This window comes from Ruditapes philippinarum, unplaced genomic scaffold (genome assembly GCF_026571515.1).
Source record: "Ruditapes philippinarum isolate M1 unplaced genomic scaffold, ASM2657151v2 ctg852_1_1_1_1, whole genome shotgun sequence".
NCBI lineage: Eukaryota > Metazoa > Mollusca > Bivalvia > Venerida > Veneridae > Ruditapes > Ruditapes philippinarum.
The window spans coordinates 89749-107757 of NW_026852510.1; the positions used below are offsets into that span (position 1 = coordinate 89749).

The window sequence follows — 18009 nt, forward strand, 5'->3', positions numbered from 1 at the left end:
CACCATTTGCTATCCAGTAACTATATATTTTTTTTTTCCCTAAAAGTGAAGATTGAAAACTGACCATAGAATATATTTAGCATGGTAAAAGTGAAAATTTCATGAAAACTGAACCTGGAGATGTGTTGCTGTAAACATATTTGTTAGAAACCTTCACATTACCTGAGCTATCACTGTCGCTGTGTTTATCTTCAGTAAATAAGTTGTCTGGAATTTTTCTTGGCGAACTTTTCTCATCATCACTGTCTGAGTCATCACCTGTCAAATCATGTTAATGTTCATTAAATCTCAGATGTAAAGTTAAATGTGATATTCTAGGTAAAGTATGATATGTACAATAAAGCATTTTCTCTAATGAAAAAAGGATGTTCATTCCCAAGTGAACTTAACCTGTAAGTTATCACAGATGGCTAAATAATCCCTGCATTTATCTGAAAATTTGATTTCCCATTTTGAATTCAAAATACTCCATAATGATCATAAAATATTTAGTTCATGTACTTACCATGTTTCTGTTTGGTTTCTTCACTGTCAAAGAGATCATCCGTCCCAGTCTTCTGTAAATATGACATAAACATGAAAAAAAACCACCCCAAATTAACATATTCAGGGTCACATTAATACAATACAGGTCATGTTTGTTTTGTTCTAAAGATCATATGGCGACTTTCCAGCTTTACAGGCGGAGAAAGACTTCAAGTGCCCATTTTGCATTTATCTCTATGCAATAAATAGTAAGTGATCCATCATAAGATAACTTGTAAGAAAAATTTCAGAAACAAAATAGAAATTAAACAACAGTTTAAATTCTCATTACTTACAGAAGAATGTTTCTTAATGGTGTCCATCAAGGTAACATTGTCGTCTTCGTCAGAACTGGAATCCACAACTGGTCGTTTCTAAAGTTTATAATAGCAGATTGTTAAAAGGTAAAATAAACAAAACACAAGGGGATCATGACAGAACAGATTGCATGTTTCATACAGGTATCAATTATTTATGATGTTTTAAATATTTCGAGCAAACAGGAGTAAGTCCCAATGAGACTGTAAAGGTCATACATGGTGCCTTTCCAGCTTTACTAGTGGAGGTCAACCTCAAGTGCATTATTTCTGGCACCAGTGTACACCTGTGTAGAACCATACAACCTTTCATAAGGTAGCTGAATAGCTTCCTCACATGAAAGAATCCAAAGTCCCTCAGGGGATTCAAACCCACAGAGTCACATGAGAGGCAAGTAACAGCATGAAGGGCAGCTACAGACATCGAGTCTGATTTAAGACATCATGATTTTTTCATAGTTACACAGAGACATTTTGATTATTTACAATTCTTTTCTTCTTGCTGGGTGTGTCATCATTATCGTCCTCATCACTGTCATCAGAAGAATCTTGCAAGATCACATCTAGAGCTTGTTCTGGGGTAAACTCCTGAAATGTAACACATTTTGTTTATGAGGTTGTCAACTTAAAAGCTCTATAAACACAGCCTTGATTTATATTCAACTTACATGGTTACTTTTAAAACAACAATCCATGCCTGAAAGTGGGATTAAAATGGGAATATCTAATGATCTGTTGAAATATTTACACTTTTTTGGGTATTTTTTTAATGACAAAATTAGGAATTTTTAAGTGGTACTGTACAAATGCAAAGAAAAAAGAAAGAAAACAGATAGTATCAATTTTGTTTGTTTTGGTTTTTACAACAACCTCAACACATTTTTGGTCAAACTGATCCAATTCCCATGGGGAAATTTCTCCTTGCCAGAGGATTGCACCAGCCACTGCAGGATTACAAATCTGATGCTCTCCCTTTCAAGCTAAGTGGGCCAACTTAATAGTATCAAAATTTTAAATATAAGTATGGTGGAGACTTACGGTCAATCAATGATTCAAGTGAATGCGGCAAGAACAGAAAATGAAATTAAATGTTGATCCCTTACGACAACTCATCACAATGTGTGCAAAAAGACAACATGATTTCAGATGGTGGTCACTCTACCTGTTTCCTTTTCTCTCTAAGATCTATCACTTCCTTGGACAGGTCAAATCTTGGATTTACTTGCAAATTTTCTTCTTGGCTTGAAGCTGATTCAACATTTGCCACCTTTACTTGCTTGTCTGTGACATCCCTAGATAAATCTGTGACATCTTGTGACATGTCACTATCATCATCAAGAATTCTGTGCATCTAGAAATTAATACATAACAAGTTATGATTTTGGTGAGCATCATAACAAAAGTATACCATCAAATTTTTATAAATATTTCTGGAATATCTGGCACTTCAATAATTAATTGTTTTGAATTGCTGCCTGGAATACTGTCCAGAAAAAACTTTGTATCTAAGCATGCATTATCAATAGATCCCTACTCTGATCTTTTATTTAAATAACAATATATTTAACCACAAACATTGACATAAATGTGTTCTTCTGTTATCAAATAGGTTGTAATGATATTCTTATTGTATCCTTTTATCTGATAATAAGAATTAGACAAGTTGAAGTCAGGGATCTATGCATCCCAAACTAAAATCAAACTTAAAAGTACAGTGAAGAATCAGTTTTATTTATTATTAATATACCGTCTTCTTTGGTTTTCTCAAGACAACATCATCGTCATCATCACTGTTTTCACCAGATATCCCTGTAAAAAATAAATACACATTATAACAAACATTTGTTTGTCAACCTCATTTAAGTACAACAATTTTTGTTTTAGGTATGTATATGTATAAAAACCTTGATGAAAAGGTTGGTATGATAAACAAGAGGGCCATGATGGCCCTGAGGTCGCTCACCTGTATATAGGCCCCCCCCCCACCCTGGGCCAATTTTTACCCAAGGGCTTTTATTTGTTTATTTGAACAGACTTGGTAGACACCCATAAGAAGATGTTTCATGCTAAACATCTAAGTTCTAGCTCTTTGGGTTTTTTAAAAAGAAGATTTTAAAGTTTTTTTACTATACACATATAGTTAAAAAACAATGACACCTCTGGGGCAGTGCCAGTTTGACCCCCGGGCCTTTATTTGAACAAACTTGTAGATATTTACTTAAAGATGTTTTCATGCTTAATATCTAAACTCTAGCTATTGGGTTTTTCAAAGAAGATTTTTAAGTTTTTGCTATACACAGATAAGGAAAATCAATGACCCCCGGTGGGGCCAATTTTGACCCCAGGGCTTTTATTTGAACATACTTGGTAGACACACCCATTAGAACATGTTCATGCCAAATATCTTAGCTCTAGCTTATTGAGTTCTTTAAAAGAAGATTTTTTAAGTTTTTACTACATGCATATAGGGAAAATCAATGACCCCCTGGGCGGGGCCAATTTTGACCCCAGGGCTTTTATTTTGAACAAACTTGGTAGACACTCATTAGAAGATGTTTCATGCTAAATATCTTAGCTCTAGCTCTTTGGGGTTCTTTAAAAGAAGATTTTTAAAGTTTTTACTATATGCATATAGGAAAATCTATGACCCCCTGGGGCGGGGTCAATTTTGACTCCAGGGCTTTTTATTTGAACAAACTTGGTAGACATTCACTAGAAGATCTTTCATGCCAAATATCTAAGCTCTAGCTCTAATGGTTCTTTAAAAGAAGATTTTTTAAGTTTTTACTATATGCATATAGGGAAAATCAATGACCCCCGGGGCGGGGCCAATTTTGACCCCAGGGTTTTAATTTGAACAAACTTGGTAGACACTCACTAGAAGATGTTTCATGCTTAATATCTTAACTCTAGCTCTTTGGGTTCTTTAAAAGAAAATTTTTTAAGTTTTTACTATATGCATATAGGGAAAATCAATGACCCCCTGGGGCGGGGCCAATTTTGACCCCAGGGCTTTTATTTGAACAAACTTGGTAGACATTCACTAGAAGATGTTTCATGCTTAATATCTAAGCTCTAGCTCTTACTGTTCTTTAAAATAAGATTTTTTAAGTTTTTACTATATGCATATAGGGAAAATCAATGACCCCCCGGGGCGGGGCCAATTTTCACCCAAGGGCTTTTATTTGAACAAACTTGGTAGACACTCACTAGAAGATGTTTCATGCCAAATATCTTAGCTCTAGCTCTTTGGGTTCTTTAAAAGAAAATTTTTTAAGTTTTTACTATATGCATATAGGGAAAATCAATGACCCCCTGGGGCGGGGCCAATTTTGACCCCAGGGCTTTTATTTGAACAAACTTGGTAGACACTCACTAGAATATGTTTCATGCCAAATATCTAAGCTCTAGCTCTTAGGGTTGTTTAAAAGAAGATATTTAAAGACTTTTCTTTCGGTTGCCATGGCAACCAGAGTTCTGCATGGAATTAAATTCTTTGAACAATTTTCAAAGGTGACCACCAAAGGAACATTCCTGTGAAGTTTGGATGAAATTGGCTCAGTGGTTTATGAGGAGATGTCATTTAAAGCAAAAGTTTACGGACGGACGACGGACGAAAAGCGATCACAAAAGCTCACCCTGTCACTTTGTGACAGGTGAGCTAAAAATAAACAATATTGAGAGAGGTTTAAGCCTGGTAAGGTAACTGCATCTTAGAACAGGGATCATTTGTCACAGAACTGATGTGTGATGAAGACGTGTTAAAAGTCTAAACTAGCAAAATGTGTTTATTTTTACATTTTTTATAGTTGTACATTTTTGATAGTTTCAATAACTATGAGATCACTAAATTTTCCCCATTCATTGTTCTCCGCGAGTCTTAACGGCTGGTGAAATTGCTGCCTACAGCAGAATTTACTTTTGGTCCCTTGCTATGCCATAATTATATATAAATGTTGTAAAATCACTAAGGTATGCTATATCTTAGGATATATATTTTACAGGCAAACTGTGTCTTATGCAGAGCACAGTTCATATAACACCAGTATTGGTCATATAATACCAGAATTGGTCATATAACACCAGAATTAATTGGGTCATATAACACAAGACTTGGTCATATAACACACCAGAATTGGTCATATAACACCAGTATTGGTCATATAACACCAGTATTGGTCATTGGTTGAAATAACCTCCATGCTTTCATTACAATTAAGCATACAAAATAAGAACAGACAGCGTGCTTGCCGACTCTCAGTGCTTGACATGAAGAAAAGGGGCATAACTCTGTATTTCAGAGTTATGGGACCTGTACTCATCATGTAAGATAATCTAGCAAGTTTCAGCCCACTCTCTTCCATAGATTTGTAGATACCAACTTCCATGCAAAAACTTAACCGAAAGTGTTATGGCCACGCTAATGCTGGGGCAAGAACAAAAGCTCTCTCTAGTACTCGAATAGTCAAGCTAACAATTAGTACTCTGTGTTGCAAATACCAACATATGGGGCTATTTTTCACAGTATGAATTGTTAATATATATGATGTTCATTATATATATATAATGAAATAAAACTACTACTACTATTTGTAGCAGTAAAAACAAAATGTGTGTATAAATCAATAATTAAAGCTCTGAAACCTCACCTGTATCAAGACTGCCAGAGTTACTGCCATCATCCATACCCGAGTCAGTCAGTGACTTTTCAAGGTCTGGATGTTTTAAGAGATTCAGTCTCTTTCTACAGTCTTCACTTGAAACTGGACACTAAAAATAAAAGTTTTAATTATCTTTTTGAGATTTTGGACTCAAAATAGAAAATGTACATTACTAATGATTAGTCATTTTGTTAAAAATTCTCTGCTTTTGAATTTACATGTAGCTTTAAATCAATTAATGTACAATAACAGCTCTAACAAAATATATATATGTACATGTAACCATTCCATGTCACACTTAAACAAAACATTCTTTGTTGGTCTGAGCAGAGGCAAGCTTTATTGTGTGACATTTTAACAAAGGATCAAGAGAAAATCATGCACTGTTGGTGTTAGAAAAAATATACACAGTAGGTGGTGTATAACAGATCATGACAAAGAAATATTTTAATATTCAAAAACTTAACCCAGAATTAACATTGTTACCAAAAACTCAATTAAATTTCAAAAGTTATTTTATTTCTTATATATCTATATGCTTCATCATAATATCATCATAAATGGCTGAACATCATCAATGTAATTATTTATACTAGCTGTAGATGACTCAAGTACAACAAACTTTTGGCAAGCAGTACAGGCATGTGCTAGCTGCATGGGCCTGTGCAGTCGGAGAACACTGTAAAAACTAGCAGTATGGCACCTTTTCAAGTCATCAAAAGGAAACATCAATATCATCATGGAGCTAAATATTCTATGTATATCTTTGATATAATCAAATACAATTTTCAATAATATTTGAGATCTTACAGGGCCAAAACACCATTTTTGGGGAAGGGGCCTCAGCCTTTTTCTTGGGGAAAATATGCCTGATTTTGGCATACTTAAGGGAAAAGGGGTCTCAAATTTAACACAAACTTTGAACAAGTCCTTCAAAATAGAAAAGTAAAAGGCACTGGGAATAATAATAAGGCAGTATAACACTGTCATTTAATTTTGTTCTAAATTCTATGGGAAATTTCAAGAGACTGGGGAATTTTGAGGACCAAACTGGAAAAAAAAAAAAAAGACGCTAGTTTGGTTGGAGAAGCAGCCTATATTCGGCCTCTAGAAAGAAGGGTTTTTTGGCCCTGTTTTATTTTTCAAATAGCTAAGTTCTGCTAAGGGACAATCAAAGGAACACTTTTTGAACATTTCTTCTCCTAATCAACAAATTAGTTTTATTTATTTCTGATTATGTCGACCATGTTGATTATATCTGAGGCCCATTGTGGAGGGTATCAAAATTATCTAAACTGTCAACACTACAGCAGGGATAAAAACTAACCATTTAAGCTTGGTGGCCACCTGGGCCACTGACTGTAAAATTTTGGTGGCCCAGTAAATATATTAGTGGACCAACAATTAATGAACTGAAACGGGGCTAGCACTGGCAAATTTTTTTTAGCCAATTTTTTTAGCAGCGAAAATTGCATGCCTGTATTTTATTTTCAAATAAGGCAAAATGGTACAGCATGAGGTATTTAGAAAAACATAAACTATATTATCCACTTTTATTTAGGTACCTACATTTTTTATCACATTAACACATCAAACTTATATAATTTACAGTCAATAATCATAAAAGCTTCCAGCTCAGTAGCTATAACATTTGTCTGGTTAAGTCAGTGGCATGACAGTAACAGCAGAAACACATTCCAATGTGTTGCTTCAGCTTGCTTGGTTAATGACAAAGATTTGGCTTGAAGACTATCTGTATCTGAAATAATACAGAAGAAACAAGTTTGAAAGTAAGAAAAGTGGAGAAAATAATATTGAAAATTCTGAACTAAAGAAAATGTAGGGATATTAAAAAATCACATGTACTACTGTCATTATAAGTGTACAGGAATCAGTATAAGTTACCTGAAGGCATTTTGTATGCTTCTTAACTGAATCTTCTTTAATATTTCACAGTCATAAGCCATTTATAAATGAATACTTCTGCAAGAGCTTTAGGGGTTACAAAACTTAAATTTGATTTTAAGCCAAATCAAGGTCAATCTTTTTCCCCAGGAATTCTCTGTAAAGCCAAATGTCACATAAATTCCTTGTAAAGGCATAATTAGGTCATAATTAAATGGCAATCAACCCCCCCCCCAAAAAAAAATAAAAATAAAAAAAAAATAAATAAAAAAATGAAAAAAAAAAAACACAAAAAAAAACACAAAAATAAAAACAACCATTACTCTTAACTAATAATTTCTTTGATCTGTTTAACTTTATCAACAACGATAAGATTTACTGAATGCAAACTTACCGTCAACAGGTCAAGTTGTCAACTGCAGAACATAATTTGTCGCTAATAACATACCCATCTTAGGATGCCGCTCGTTATTGTTTCATATTAAATATCAAGACCCAATTTTCCAATGCATACTCAACAATCTGCCAGGTATGTTCACGACATTTAGTGTCATATTTATCAGCTGATGTAAACAAACGGTGAGGGCCAGTGTATTAGACTGTGTTACTGTTCATATCGATATTTAATTCGGAAGGGAAGTTAAAAATATAAACCAGTCAATGACCCACAAGAAGTAGACTGTGTCGCTGTGTTTTGAGATAAGAAGCGGTAAAGCGGAAATTGAAAATGGAAAACCAAATGTGTACTTTTCCATTCTTAAAATAGTAAATGCTAAATTTAGACTGGAGATTCCAATAGTCATACTTTTAATAGCCAATTTAATAATTTTGGAGCCAATTGCTCCTTTGAATTTTCACGCGAGTTGATTTAATGACGGATATTAATTTAATCTACGGCCGATTTTTTTAGTCGCCGACTGGACTATTTTGAAATTTGGTAGTCCAATTACAAATTAGGAGGTCGCCGTGGGCGACCGCTTATTTTCAGCCCTGTACAGTACCATGTGTCCGGACAGATATGTACATGTACAACACTCAGTCATTGAATTTAAGATTTTGAATTTACTGGCCCGAATTCCAGTTTTGAATTTATTCTACTATATATTTAACTAAATTTTCTTAATATTTACACTGGCCCCCAACTAATTTTCACTGGCCATGAGCCAGTGCTAAATTCAATGACTGAAAACTACATGACATTGATTTAATCCGGATAAAGTCTTGGGTGTTTTAATTTTTACTTTTAATTAACATGATATACAATATTTCAGTAGCAAATGCTGAAGTTTTGGATGTTCTGTTGCAAACGTGTGAACTTTTTTTTGATGATCAAGTGGCCGATTTTTCTTCAAAAAGAGAAGATTTTAGAATTTGCAATAAACAAAGGAAGTTCTGACATCAAAAAGAGGGAGATTTCTTTAATTTGTAAAAATATACATTATTTTAAGAAAAATCTTTGAAAATATGGCTGCAGAAACTGGAAGTCTCCCGCTAAAAGGCAGAGGGTTCACATGTATACTTTTGTTTACCCTGCAAATGATTTAGCTAGTATCGAGATCAAGTATTGAACTCTTGACATCCAAATTTTCAATAATAATGTTTTTGAAACAGACATTAAAATATTAACATCTTGGATTGTTGACATAAATTTAATTACTGAATTATAGAATTTAGAAAAGCATGCATTTATTGTTTGATTGATTGACACCAGTCACCGCTGAACAAAGAAAAAAAACCTAAATCTGGCATTGTCACAGCCGGTGTAATGGTTTGCCTAATTTGGTGGACTCCATCCAGTGGCCTTCTTTAAAAAATGTCTTTGACCTTTTGAATAAAAGGCTTTTAAGCAGAAAGGACAAATAGATAGATCTACTTGTAAAAACTTAAAAGACAATCACAAAAACTAAAATTATTATTGGTAATGAGATAAGAATCTAAGTTTTAATTGATATATTGGTAATGATATTCAGGCACGTATGACACCACGTCAAACTCGTAAATGTTAAATTAATCTTAACAGATCTATGTGACTTTGGCGTGGGTCGAAAATTAACTAGGACGAATAATTCGACCCACGCTTTCAGCAGACTATTTTCCAAAACTTCTCAAGAAAAATATGATGAGCAATATATGCAAATAAACATAATTACTTCTCCATCTACTTCGTCCAGTTTTTGTTCGGACATGCTAAGCCGAAACAGTCTGATCAAACTGTCTAATAAGTTGGATAACTTTTGTACACACTGCCGCTGTCGACGTTCCCGCGATGGGTTAGCGAAATTTTTCCCGGTGTTGACGAAAAATGCACACGTTGTAAAATTATAATTTGAATGGCCGCCTTGATGTTTTGATGTTAGTCTACAAAAATGGGCATTATTGATGAACTGAGGAAAACAGAAAAGGGCAAACTGCCGTATCAAAGAAATTCTACCACTGAAAGTTGGAAGTCGTTGTTGGAAACATGTACATCTCCCCCAGATATTCATGTATCACCAAAATTCTTTGAAAATTTGAAATCTAAAAAAGAAGAAAACAGAAAGGAAAACCAGGAAAGAGAAAGTAGATGTACAAATAATTCAAATGATAGATTGTCAATAAGTAATGAGAGTAAAGAAAGCTCAGTTCACAAAAACTCTTCCTCTGATAATATATATCAAGATAACATAAGAATTGTTAGAAAATGTTCAGTGACGTCACCAGAATTTGGAAAGTCCAGACTGGCTATTCGTAAATATGAAGATGAACTAGAAAATGAGGCACGTAAGGCGAGACTGAAGAAACAAAAAGAATTTGAAGCGATTCAAAATAAAATTGAACTTGAAGCACAGCTTAAAGTTCAAGAGATCGAGAGAAAGGCTAATTTTGAAACTTTATTAAAAATACAAGACATTGAGCTGAGAAATGAATCCCAGGCTGCTGAAATTGTGAAACAGCATAGAATTTTGAAAGAGACACATGAGCAAAGAAAACAAATACACGATGCCAGAATACAGGAAGCTGAACAAGTTAAGAAAAAGCTTCAGTTAGAAGAAATAAGGCGAAAAGAGAGAGAGAATAAAGAGAGGCAGGACAAACTGTCTAAATGTGTTTCACAATTAAACCAACTGTTTACCAAAGTTCAGAGTGACTTCAATGCTACTAAGTACCAGAACTTCATCTCTGAGACTGCTAAAAAGTCTCTTAACCTGATACAATCCCAAGTCAGTAATGCAGATGCAGTGAATAGGGCTTGTCAACAAAGTGGCACAGTCACTGCAGAAAACTGTGAAGAATGTGTAAAGATATTGGAAAGAGCCATTAAAGCATATCATGTTATACAAAAAGAGTTAGAAAAAGCTGAAAAGGATGGAAAAGAAGCAGAGGCAGAGAAAGAAAGACAGGCAAAGCTACAACAAGAACAGAGCCAAGCTGCTGCCGCCGCTGCTGCTGCTGCAAGTATTGAGGCTCCATTGGCCACCTCAACTCCAGTTCCTCAGGCTTCAAGGTCTCAGACTCTCATCACAACTGGAGACATATCAGCTCAGGCTGCTTCAAGAGGAGAGCAACTTTGTGTAGATATAGAAGCTTTCCGAAAGTATACAGAGTTGCAGGAAAAATTGAAGTCAGTAGAAGAGGCAACAGCTGTTTTATCTTCAACAGCAGAGTTAAAGAAATTCAAATTTGATATACAGAAAGCAGTTAACACTTCTATCAATGCAATATCACCTGTCAGTGGTGATCATTTAAGAGACAAATTAAAACGCCTCCTGAAACTTCTGTCTTGTCAGCCAGTGGAAGTGTCGGGTCGACAAATTCAACTTAATCAGCATCCCCAGGGACCTGCATTCTGTAAACATCTCATCGCTAGAATGATCGTGAAGAAAGGAGATGAGCAAGTTTCGTCAAAGCATGAGTCTGCATTTGCTATAGGAATGGTCGCAGCAGGATTGTGGACAGAGTCACCTAGTATTGGAGAAATGTTGTTAGCCCATTTCCAGGCACAATGCCCATACCTTGTACCGTACTATATACCAAGACAAGAAGGACAGAGTGATGCTGACTATTTCAAATCTAGGGGGTACAAGTATGAAAATGATGTTGTGGAAAAACATGACAAATTTTTGAAAAGGATGTCTGGAATAATGAGACTATATTTTTCAATCATTGTATCTTCCCCACCGAGAGGAAACCACCCCCATGGCATAGAATATGCCTGGATGTGGCTGACACGTGTGTTGAACATTGAGCCAGAACCTGATATTACCACAACGATGATATATGATTGCCTGCAGGTTACAGGAAATGCTCTATGTCAAGTTTATAAGAAGCAGTTCTTGAAGTTGTTGCATATTCTTGTCAAAGAAATGTTGCCAAAGTTAAAAAGTGTGTCGTCTGATGCAGGAAGTGGTTCATTGACAAGGTTACAGTTGCTATTAGAAACCAGTGTGAAGCATCATGGGAGTATACCGCCACCAGATGGCTTCCTTGAAAAGAATTTCTGGTTGTCATAATTAAACAATATTACTATGTACCATGTGTGAGTAAATGTACATAAAAACAAATTTTTTGTGTGTGAGACATGGTTACACAGAATAGAGAAACAATGCTGTTGTGTTTGTCAGGGATTAAGAAATATTTCAAATTGAAATCAGTTTTGTAATGATAAATTTTGTTGTTGCCATTTGTAATGAAATAGACTCTTAAATATTATGTAAAATATTGAAAATAATTTTGAGCTTTTAATTCTCAAAATTTAAAATTTGTTTGGTTTAATACTGATATTTTTATGTCTTTATGGATATCAGTGCTTCATCATCTTTATGCAGTCAGTGATTTGAAAGTAAACTAATTGTTTAACTCTTGTACATGTAGGCCCATTAAACTTCCAAAGTGCAATTTTTCATTTGATGCTTTTTGGTGTTAGGCTTAGAAATAACCGTTACCCTAGTCCCTAGGAAAGTGTTGTGTAAACAATAAATCATGATTTGCTTCCCTTGATTTAACATTGATGAAAATAAAATTTAATCTTTAAATTTGCAGTTAGGTATGTAAATAATTCAGTTTAGTTTAGTGGATAGGTCTGCAATTGGAACATAACCCATATGAATTTCAAAAAATTGATAAAAACAATAGAAATGTATCATTTGGATATTCTTAATATTTCTTGTAAAAAATGTTGATAAAGTTCTAAGTGTGAGCATTTATATAATGGATAATAATATTTTGTTCAAGAACATTTATTATCTGCAGTACTATGAATATAATTATTTTGAGCCGCGTCATGACAAAACCAACATAATGGTTTTGCGACCAGCATGGATCCAGACCAGCCTGCGCATGCGCGCAGTCAGATCAGGATCCATGCTGTTCGCTTATCAACTCTATTACAAGTCGAGAAACTGACAGCGAACAGCATGGATCCTGATCAGACTGCGCGGATGCGCAGGATGGTCTGGATCCATGCTGGTCGCAAATGCACTATGTTGGTTTTGTCATGACGCGGCTCTTTTATAATCAGATCTCGCACTTGCCAACAAGATCCTTACATAATTTTTTGTGGATTGTTTTATATGATATATTTATTGTATTACAAACCTTCCATTTATTTATTATAGACAATGCCATGAGTGACCAAAGAAAATCAATGTTACAAATGTGTAGTGTTATATAAATTTTGTATATAAAATATACCATATTGTACTTTGTATGCTAACATTCCAGCCATTAAATGCCTAGCTAATTCACATTGGTACCAAATATGAACATGTTCTTGTGCAAATTGATTGAATGTTTTGAATACATTTTCTCTAACTTATACATTTTCTCTAATTTAATCAATTTGTTTTAAATGACTGTAAATTTTTTTTATAGAAATTAAAATTATTATGAAGTTGATAAATTTTCAAAATTTTATTTTTCTGACCTAAATAATTTCAATATTTATTATAATTTTTAAGTAGAGAATTCTATGATGGTCCAAGTGTATAAAGCTATTTATGAGCCGCGTCACGACAAAATCAACATAGTGCGTTTGTGACCAGCATGGATCCAGACCAGCCTGCGCATCCGAGCAGTCTGATCAGGATCCATGCTGTTCGCTATCAGTTTCTCTTCTTGTAATAGGGTTGGTAAGCGAACAGCATGGATCCTGATCAGACTGCGCAGATGCGCATGGTGGTCTGGATCCATGCTGGTCGCAAACCCATTATGTTGGTTTTGACACGGCTCATATCTGTTCTGTGTAGTTTTATTTTTAAAATGAATAATCCCAAAAATAAGTGAATAAGAAATATGTTTGCATGTTTCATTAAAAGAAACTGGTAAATGTGTGAAATCATTGCCAAATTATAAATTGTACTATAAATAGCAGCATAATAGATTGTTTCCAAAAGCACTTACTTTATTCTTGTCTTGTGTCACTAGTGACATGCTCTTTTCACTCTAGCGAAGGACCAAAAGGCACTATTAATTATGCCTTGTTTGACAAGACAAAAGCCTGTGACTTTGGCTTGTTGTTGTTGTTTTTTTTTGCTGGATAACAACAATAAAGTAATAGAAAATCAGCCACCATAGTAACATTTTTTATTGTTATCAAAGTAGGCAATTTTCAGGTATCATAAACTTGTTTAAACACTTTATATGGCTGTAAATATACATATTTATACTCGCTTAATCCTTGTTTTTTAGCCACTCGAGTTATATAGGCTTCCAGCGATTTGAACTTGACTATATATCTTGTCAAAAATCTTTTGAAGTAAAAGTATAATGAAGGAAAACAAAACAAATACTTTTAATACAGTATTTTTTATTGTCATTGACAAACTGTTATAAAACTGGAACAGGCTTGATTTATTTTGTATACTGATGATATAATATAAAGTCTGTGTTGTAAACTTGTCATTTGTATAAACTTGTATGTAAGTTTATTATCTATTATTTTCATTTTTTGGTAAGGGCTGTGATTTCACAGAAAGCACAGGTCATGGTCATTTCACTCATTTAGGAATATTTTATGTTGCGTCTTTTGTAAAGTCAGCCCATTTTTTTTTTTGGCTTTTAAATTTTTGTTATTCAATCAATCGTTTCAGCTATAACTAGTGTTTAAATGTTTTTGGTGTGGAAGGCGGAAATCAAGTCACTCTAAATCTGCTTAGCCTTGAATTCTTATCTATTTAGTTATTTTTTATTTCATTCTAAAACTTCTATGATTATTGGAATTGCGTAAAAATTAGAAAGTACAGTCGAAAAAAGTAACTTTTTCATTTTCATGGCTGTCCTGAGAATATAAAATACGCTCTAGTCAGGGGAAAATGGTCGCCTTTTTTTTTTGACAAATCACACAGTCTATATCCCTGTAATAATTTAGTATTGATAAATTAATGAATTTCTTAATTCTCAGTAATGTTTCCATGATGAATCTCATTGAAGTGTCTTGTGTAAAAAAATTTATAATGACAATGAAGTGGTATGTTAATCATTGTAGTGTATTTCAATAATGCAATGAGTACAATATTTCAATCATGAAGAATGTACCATACATCATTTGTGAATTCTGTACCAAATTTCAATCATACAGTGTGTAATATATTTCAATCATGCAGTATGTACCATATTTTAACACTGTGTACTGTACTGTTTTTCAGTCATGAAGTGTATAGCATATTTCAATCATGATGTGAGTACTATATTTCAATGTACCAAATTTCAATCATAGTATATATCAAATTCCAGCCATGCAGTGTGTACCATTATTAGTCCCCTACCGGTTTAACCGGAGGGGACTTTAGGTTTACCCTCCGTCCGTCTGTCCGTCTGTCTGTCTGTCCGTCTGTCTGTCTGTCAGTCTGTCAGTCCGTCAGTCCGTCCGTCCACAAAACTGGATCCCGCGATAACGCAAAAAGTACTGAAAATATTTTTATGAAACTTGATATATGGATAGATGGCAGTATGGAGATTATGCACGTCTTTTTTTTTTCTTCCTATGTTGAAAATTCTGGTTGCTATGGCAACAAATAGTCTGAAAATATGGCAAAATTTAACACATAAACTGGATCCAGTGATAACTCAAAAAGTACTGAAAATATTTTTATGAAACTTTGAAATATGGGTAGATGGCAGTCTGGAGATTATGCACATCTTTTTATTTTCTTCCTATGTTGAAAATTCTGGTTGCTATGACAACAAATAGCCTGAATTTCAAGATTTCTGATTTAAATTTTTCAGCTTTTTCACTATAATGTTCTTTATTTCTTAAGGTGTTTACTTCAAACTTTAAATATAAGTTCCTGGTCATCAACCACATCATATGTGACAAGGTTTATAACTCTAGCACAAAAAATATTAATATTACCTCCCTTGAACTTAGATTTTTTAGGGGAAAAATGTTGTCTTTTTTAAATAACTTCTTTATTTCCTAATGTATCTACTTCAAACTTCATATATATGTTTCTTATTATCACTCGACATTTTGAGAAGGTTAAATACTCTAGCAAGACTATTTCCAGAATTATGTCCCCCTTGAACTTAGATTTTTTTCGAGAAACTGGTATTTTCACTCCAACTTCTTCATTCCTTATAGGATTTACTTTAAAATCCCACATCGTAATAATATGACAAGGTTGTATAAACATAATTTCCTTACTAAGCATGGAAACTTAACACATTACTGTGATATAAACAAACTTATTTTATTATGTTTTGTGGTCGATATTTTCAAATACAGACTTCATCCTCAAATTCATTATAAATGGCAATACACAGGAGTGTATGACAATTAAAGAACTTTTTGAGGGACCGGTAGGGGACTACTGTATTGCCCGCAATACTATCAAATGCTTGTTCAATTATATAATATGAACCATATTTCAGTCATGCAATGTGTACTGAATATTAATCATGAAGTATGTACTGCATTATTTTATCTATCTGTCAAAATAGAATAAGTTATTTTTCAGAAATATGTCTGTTACATATATACTAATACATTATGTTTCTGTAATCAAATTAGTGATGATTTTTATAATGTATGCTATGTTATTTCATGATTAATGTTGAATTAAAAAATAAAATTTTTGAATGTCTTGAATTTGTTCTTCTTGATTCATTTGTGGGATCGTTCAACTCACCTGAGAACAATTTGCTTAAAATAAATTAATGAGAGGTGAGATTTTTTATCCCATGTCCATTGCCTGTCATTTTGCCATCTCCTTATCAACAAAAATATTTTGACCAAACTTCACAGTTATCATTCAGTAGTGGTGGAAGTGTTGGTATTTTTCACTCTGTATCACGTCAGTAAGCCACACTGAATTCACCAGAGGACAGTTCAACCACCACATCACTCCTGGGCAGGCTGTCAAGCAGCTTACCAGTACTAGTTGCCTTCACTTTCGCAAGGAACTGAAACTTCTGTACATACAAGAGCAAAGGTACAGTGCGAATGAACATAGATAGGATTTCATGATCAATCACAACGAGTGACCTTAGACCTGCGCCGTCTGGGAATCGAACCCAGGTCGCCTGATTCACAGTCCAACGCTCTACGAATTGGAAGTGGCTTCTGCAATTGTTATCCCCCGCCGATGGAATCGGGAGGGGGATATAGTTTTGGCGTTGTCCGTCCGTCCATCCGAATTTCGTTTCCGGACTAGTTCTCTGCAACTACTTGCTGGAATTCAACCAAACTTTATGGGAATCATCAATATCAAGAGGAGATGCGCATAACGTCAGGTTGTTCGGTTGGACAATTAAACTCAGTGTTATGGCCCTTGATTAGTTATGCAATATGCATATAGACTAAAAATCGTTTCCGCGCTACTACTCTGCAACTACTGGCTGGAATTCAACGAAACTTTATGGGAACATTCAATATCAAGAGGGGATGCGCATATTGTCGGCTTGTTCCGGTCCGACACTTTAACTCAGAGTTATGGCCCTTGATTAGTTATGCAGTATGCATATAGAGTAAAAATCGTTTCCGCGCTACTTCTCTGCAACTACTGGCTGGAATTCAACGAAACTTTATGGGAACCTTCAATACCAAGAGAAGATGCGCATATCATTGCCTTGTTGGGGTCAGACATTTTAACACAGAGTTATGGCCCTTGATTAGTTATGCTGTATGCATACAGAAAAATATTCGTTTCTGCGCTACTTCTCTGCAACTACAGGCTGGAATTCAATGAAACTTTATTGGAACTTTCAATACCAAGAGGAGATGGGCATATCGTTGCCTTGTTCGGGTCAGACATTTTAACTTAAAGTTATGGCCCTTGATAACTTATGCAGTATACAACCAGAGCAATCATCGTTCCGTGCTACTTCTCTGCAACTTCTTGCTGGAATTCAATGAAACTCTATGGGATACGAAGAGGAGATGTGCATATAGTCGCCTTGTTCCGGTCAGACACTTATAACTCAGATTTATGGCCCTTGATTAGTTATGCAGTATGCATACATCTCATTGACATTTCCAGATATTACTATTTAACACAGAGTTATGGTTCTGTTATTGCCCTGAATATTTATCAAGTTCAAAGAATATTTAATTTACTGTTTATGCCATGATAAATATATAAATAAAGCCTTATGTCTTCAGTTGTTGTGTTAGTAATAACCAGTAC

At 34.4% G+C, this 18009-nt stretch overlaps 2 protein-coding genes across 3 annotated transcripts in view; one reads left to right on the forward strand and one right to left on the reverse strand.

Moving 5' to 3' along the window:
* The window catches only part of LOC132715284 (claspin-like), a 35669-nt gene extending 25977 nt beyond the window's left edge, over positions 1-9692 (reverse strand). For both annotated transcript variants that reach the window (XM_060698277.1, XM_060698283.1), the window contains exons 1-8: positions 9559-9692; positions 5492-5612; positions 2590-2651; positions 2005-2193; positions 1329-1430; positions 822-899; positions 506-557; positions 163-258 (exon numbers count right to left, since the gene is read on the reverse strand). In XM_060698277.1, coding sequence (XP_060554260.1) covers positions 163-258; positions 506-557; positions 822-899; positions 1329-1430; positions 2005-2193; positions 2590-2651; positions 5492-5612; positions 9559-9594 — 736 coding nt within the window. In that variant the 5' untranslated portion in view covers positions 9595-9692. The remainder of the gene's footprint in view (positions 1-162; positions 259-505; positions 558-821; positions 900-1328; positions 1431-2004; positions 2194-2589; positions 2652-5491; positions 5613-9558) is intronic.
* An 82-nt stretch (positions 9693-9774) lies between these two features.
* LOC132715296 (mRNA export factor GLE1-like) lies at positions 9775-12721 on the forward strand. Its single transcript, XM_060698295.1, has one exon. It carries the CDS (start codon positions 9775-9777, stop codon positions 11896-11898), a length of 2124 nt encoding a protein of 707 aa, XP_060554278.1. The 3' UTR covers positions 11899-12721.
* The last annotated feature ends 5288 nt before the right edge of the window (positions 12722-18009 follow it).